Below are 6,202 nucleotides of genomic sequence, written 5' to 3' on the forward strand. Positions count from 1 at the left end.
GAGTAGAGCCCCTAAGCACTCTAGAGCTCGCCTTCCTTTCCCTTGCCAAGGTCTTCGCAGCCAAAGAACCCTGCCTGGGGTGGTGGTGGGGGAATAGGCCTTGGGCCACAATGTCTTTCTCCAGATTAAGCACCGCACAGGCCGCTGGGGGCAAAACAGCCACACTGGACTCCTGGGAGTCAGGAGAGCCCACAACGCTGTCCGGTTTCACACGGTTCGTTCTCTCATGGTCGAGCAGCTCTGCCATGCCGAGGGGGAGGGGGCATCGTGCAGGCGACAACAAAGAGACTTTTAAAAAGGAATAATTTACAGTAAATAACAACAATAATATAAAAAGCACGTGTGAACGAGGGGAGGTCGAGCCCTTTGTATTCTCCTCAGAACAGCGCAGGCCCGGGCCGGCCCCCTTGAGTTAGCTTGAATGGCAAACTGCCCATCCCACTCCTGAGGGGGCGGGAAGGCTGCTGCTGCTGCTGGGCCCCACCACTCTGAAGACACGAGTGTACGTGTGTGTGTGGGGGGAGCCGACTGCAGGAACACATCAGGGCGGGTCAAGCCTTCCTCTGTTCCCCGCAGACCCCCCCCCCCAGTGGCTCCCAGGAGGAGGAGGAGGAGTGTGTGATGGGTGAAGTGGGTAGGAGGGGGGGCTAGAAGTGTTGCTGCCGCATCCGGAGCTCATGGCGCCGCAGGTGGTTGTAGAGGGACTGCACGTATGTGAACACGCATTTTGCATCTGGACGCTTCCCCATGATCATCATGTCTTCTACGTCCACCAAGGGCATACAGTCCACAAGCATCCTGCAGAGGGAGAGCACGGTTAAGGCCCAGAGAGAGGCAAGAAAGAGGCAGCCTCTGCCCCAGGGTGCCAATAATGGCAGCCGGTCCGGTCTATGGGCCACAATCCAGCAGGACGCTCCGCTGTGCTCTTCCTGGGCTCCTGCTCATTTGGGTATGGTCCACAGGAAGATTTCCCAGTAGCCCCCATTAAGCAGCATTTGAGGTGGGGAGGGCAGGAGACCCCACATCTCTCCCATCATCTTATGCTGTATTAGTACTGGGCTGGGTACTTTCCTGCAAGGCTGCTTTTTGTACCACTAAGGAATACGGACATGCCCTGACCTGGACAGCCCAAGCTAGCTTGATCTCATCTGGTCTCAGCTGTCAAGCTGGGTCAGCTGTAATAACTACTTGAATGGGAGACCACCAAGGAATACCAGGGGTGCTACGCAGAAGCAGGCAATGGCAAACCACCTCTGTAAATCTCTTGCCTTGAAAACCTTATGGGGTCACCATACGTCAGCTGCGACTAGGGATGGGCACGAACCGAACCACGAAGCCAAATTCGTCACAAATTTTGCCCTGTTCGTGGTTTGGGGACAGGAGGTCATGACGTGATGGTGAAGAAACAAAGGAACCTGGGGTGAATGGTAAGTTAGCTCTGGATGAACCCTGACCCACGTTCAGCCACAGAGCTCACTGGGTAGCCAGGCGTGAGAAACAGTTCTGCCCAGCCTACTTTGCAGGACTGCTGTGAAGGTATGTGAATTAAAGACTTCGTTCACTCAACATATGGCATTAAAATAGATGTACATTTAAAAAGTACTATAAATACACTTTAAAATGTGTACTAATGTTTTGCCAACAGAGGTCGCTTTGGAGCTTAGTGTGCAGACTTCGCGGTCTCTCTTTCATCCCTCCCCTCCCTCCATCTGGTATTACATTCTGGACCCACGAGACACGAACAGCGGCTGCAAAATGACCAATTCTGACCCTCACCCCAGGCTGGTGTGAAAATTATCTGTCTGCCCTAAGTTAGGGTGACAACTCAGTTAGAGTTTTAATCCTCTGCCTCTTCAAAAACCATATCTGCAGAGCACTGAAAAAGTACCCCAAAAGCCTTCTTCCAGGGAATTGTGGCAGAAAGTGCAAGTGGCAAAATCAATCGCTGCTGCAAAACAGACCACGAAACGGTCATTCAGTGCTCTGGCTGGGAGAGCTCTGAGCGGGAGCACAGCTGAATGGGGGAGAGAAGTTGTGGATGTTAGGCTGAGTTTCAAAAGCCACCCTTTCCCATCTGCATGACGGCAGATGTTTACATGGAATGCTGTTGCTTAACAATACGGTTTTTTGTTAAAACCAACTGGACATTAAAAAAAAACAACTGAAGAGTTTATCCTTAGAGATTAACCTGTTAGGGCAGCCACCTGTTTAATGCCTTTACCTCCAAATCTGAAATCAATGACAAGACTCTTCAAAATTTAAAAAAAAACCCTCAAGCCGCCACCCCCAATTTTTTGAAATAACAAAATGACCGAAAAAGAACTGACTGGAAACCAACTTCATGCTACTCCCCCGAAGAAAAGATAGAGAACTACATAAGGCTGGGCCACTGACCCCCACGCTGTGGGTGTGTAAACCTCCCCTCCCTCCCCCATCACTTTGCAGCAATTTAGAAGGGGGGGGGGAAGCACCCAAAAGCTGTTTGTTTGCCCAATCATGGTGCACTTAGCCCAAAGGGAAGCATGCATCTACCCGCAACTATCCAGAATAGCTAAACAGACCATCCATGTCTAGAGGCAGAATAACTGCACAGCAAAGCCCACCAAATCCAATATTTACTTCCCTTTAATTCCAATACTGTCCCCTGAAGACTCTCTCACTGACCCTTTTCTTTCAACCAGATACCATTTCTTAGCCCTCTCCGATGCTTACCCTCAGGTCAAGCCCATGTGAAGTAGGGCAGAGAGGTCATTTGGGAGGCCTGATGCAGCCTTGGTGATGGAAAAACCTGGGCAAGCCCCCAAGAGCAAGCCACACTGCCCTTATAAAGCCATTGTTTAGCCTGTTCAGTATGCTGTGTACCCAGCGTCCCAGGAGAATGAGGCCCCAAGGAAGCAGAGATGCTCTTGAGACAAGCGGAGACATTAACAAGCAGGGACTGAGTCACATTTTCCAAGCTCTCGGTTCCTCCAAGACTTATATGGTCAGAGCCAAAAAGAAGAGGAGGAAAAAACCCCACTCCAAACGCTCCATCACCTGGCCTGTTTCTTTCTCTGCACCTCAGCCAGCTGAAGCAGAGGATTCTGGGAACAGAGGCCGTTCCTGGAAAGCACAGACACCAATACTGGCCACTGTGAAACAAAAACAGCTGGCGGCTCAAAATGAGGGTCAGATGTAAGAGCCTGCTCAGCCAATAACATGCTACGTACACTGTAGAAGTCAACAAATATGGGAATGCCTTCAAGCAGTGCTCTTCAGCCCGTGGAATGAAATGCTCTGGTGAGTTGTGGAGACCCCACCCCCACCCCAGCATCACGAGCTGCTGCAGTGCCATCATTTTATCATCATCAGTGCCTGCATTTTTGGGAAAGCACACGCCACTCGTATTCATGCACAGAGAACAAGAGTGCTAACCCTCTTGCCTCTCCATGCAGGCGTGTGGAGAGAAGCGGCAGGACAGTGAAGCAAGGTGAATTCCTCCACAGCTCTGGCTCTTGGCTTGCTTCTCTCACTATGGAACGCCTCCTAGCGCTCAGCTTGCGTTTCTTGTCCCAAACTCTCCTAGCCTTTTGCCCACAGTTCTCAATACCAGTGAGGTTGTAATGCTGGCTTGCCTTCTTCCTGTCACATGACTGTGATGTCACACACTTACAAATAAATAGGTCCCATGCTGCCTGGGGCTGCCTAGGGTGGGCCCTAGGTCTGGAAAGATGGGAGACCATTGTCTCAAAGCAGGGGGATGGTGTGAAGTGATATGGGACTTGCCAATTCCCTCTGCAAAGCACACAGACCTTGGAAGCACGGGTGCGTCAGCGATTGTGTCAAGCTTACTCAGTAGAGAACCCTCCACACCACACGGCAATGCAGATCATCTCAGGGCAGTGGCAGTGGCACCCCAGTACAAAGCCAAGGTGCCCCCGGCCCACTCTCAACAGGCGCAGAGCAGACATGCTGCGATGTGCCTGCTGGCCTGCAAATGGTTCATATTCGAGCACCCAGATGCTTGCGTGAGCCTGTGTGCTCGGACCTGGGAAAGAGGGGGAGGGAGAAAAAGAAAAGGATTCTCACCAAGCTCCGCAGGTGGGGAGACTAGGACTTTTTGGTTTTTACCAGTCCCTTCTGGACCAGGCAGCGATAGAATTCCTGGATGTACGTATACACACACTTCCAATCCGGTTCCCGCATCCGGACCATGTCCTCCACATCCAGCAACTGTGGGCATTCCGCGTGCTTCCTGGGGGGGGGAGGGTTGTGAGGGAGGAGGGAAGCCAGTGATCACAGCCCACATGGGACGGGGAGGGAGGGAGACAGAGAGAAACAGAAAGAGAACGAGAGAAAGAAAAACACAAGAGATACATAAATCCAATCGACATTCCCAGTGTCAAGACCCGCAGCAATGCATGCTCTGGGGTGCCAGGCATGGCTCTCCATCATGCAATGCAGACAAATAGGGTGGGAGCCAATGGGACTCATTCCTCAAACAGTGCGACCACCGGGGCTGGACTACGGAAGTGGTGCCAGGCCAGGGGCAGGACAGGGGTGTGAAGGGCTTAGGCAGGTGCGGGGAAATCTAACAGCAAGGACAGACCAGACAGACAGAAAAGGACAGGGCGGGGCAAGAGGTGCGGTGCTCTTGCACCAATTCCAACCTGGAGAGGCCCTTCTATATGGCAGCATATAGAGGGGTGGCCAAAGCCTGCCTTCCCCCTTTGGAATTGGGCCACGGCACAGCCAAGGTGCCTGAAGTTTAGGGAAGACACGGTAGGGCGAATAAAGCAGCAAAGGAGAGCACCTGGAGTCCAGGACGTGGAAGGAGGGGGGGTTTCAATTGCTCTCATGGTCCACGCACCAGGTTCCCCGGGGGGAGGAGGAAGAGGCAGGCTAAGAGGAAGCCGGGAATCGCCAGCGCACGCAGCCCTGCAGGCTAGAGAGACAGCTCCTCCCTCCCTCCCAGCTCTGCCTGGACCTTTCATCGGTTGGTGCTCAGGAAGCCCTGCAGGCACAGAGGAAAGATATGCCATTCCCACCAGGCTGGGGGGGGGGGGTTCCCTGGAGCAGTGGTGGGCAAGCCCTTTGTGTTGTGGGACACTTCCAAACCAAAATCTGGCACTCATAGGAAGGCATTTGAAGGGATCCTTGCCCCCCACCCACCCCCAGTGCTATAATGAAAGGGGAAGGTCTCTCCAAATTGTCTAACTTTGCCCATCTGCAGGGCCTTGCCATATCTAGGAGGAGCCGAAAAGCAGGGCAAAATGCCTTTGGATCATAACCTGTTCTGCACTTACCCCGCACCAAAGGCACCTGCGGAGTTGGGGCAGATTGTGCAGCCCTTCTGCATGGTAGGGATTGCACAAGGAACACACGATAGTGGTGCCCTTTTTCACCCTCTTTGCCTCACGCACAGCACATGACTACTAATGCCAGAAAGGACCAGCTGAACACCTCCCCCCCTCCCTGGAATGCTCTGGTCATGGGATTGGACTCATAAATTATTTTTCTGAGTGCAGGTGGGGATGAATCCACAACTCCTTTCAAATCTTCTTGATGTGTGTTCAGCTAGCCGTGCACCAGAGGTGCACAGAGTTTTCCCGTTCCTGTTCTCTGGCTCCTGCATCTGACCCCCTGCAAAGATTGTTCTGTGCGATCAGGCTGTGGGATCCATGCGGTGGAGCAGCTGTGCGGGTCAGTGAGCTGAAGTGGAGAGGGACAAAGGGGTACAATTGCCCCCCCTCTCCTAAGCACATCTGTGCTCGTAGAACAGGGAGACGGAGCAACATCGCCCCCATGTCCCTCATTCCATCCTGCCCCCAACCAGTGGAGCCACTCCTCTACGTGCGGGATCCCCAGGGAATGGTATTTCTGGGGGTCGGAAGGGGCTGCAGGAGTGGAAAGGAAGGCAGAAACACTCCAAACACTCCGCATTCCATACCAATGAAGGTCTGCCCAACACTGCTCATTTGCACTTCAGGGAAAGGGGGACAGTCGCCCCACAGACAAAGGTAAGAAGCATCAGAGGAGAGAGAAGAAAGCAGCAGACTTTTCTTCCAGGTGCCTCTGCTGGACCTGCAACCAGTGCCGCACCCCAAAACTTCCAAGCTAAAAAAAGCCAGGCTCCGGAGGAAACGCCCCCCCTAGTGTCCCTGGCCCCCCCCCCCATCCCCAGCTGCAATGGCACCCCAAGCCCCATGGTGCAGCTCTTGCC

The 6,202-nt window shown here is 53.2% G+C and overlaps 1 protein-coding gene across 1 annotated transcript in view; it reads right to left on the reverse strand.

Annotated features, from left to right (window-relative positions):
• Positions 1-21: 21 nt before the first annotated feature.
• Positions 22-6,202, reverse strand: part of SMTN (smoothelin) — a 68,961-nt gene continuing 62,780 nt past the window's right edge. The window contains exon 23 of the mRNA XM_015418166.1: positions 22-798. Within this exon, the coding sequence (XP_015273652.1) occupies positions 648-798 (151 nt within the window). The 3' untranslated portion in view covers positions 22-647. The remainder of the gene's footprint in view (positions 799-6,202) is intronic.

This window comes from Gekko japonicus, unplaced genomic scaffold (genome assembly GCF_001447785.1).
Source record: "Gekko japonicus isolate JY-2015 unplaced genomic scaffold, Gekko_japonicus_V1.1 scaffold1928, whole genome shotgun sequence".
Lineage (NCBI taxonomy): Eukaryota > Metazoa > Chordata > Lepidosauria > Squamata > Gekkonidae > Gekko > Gekko japonicus.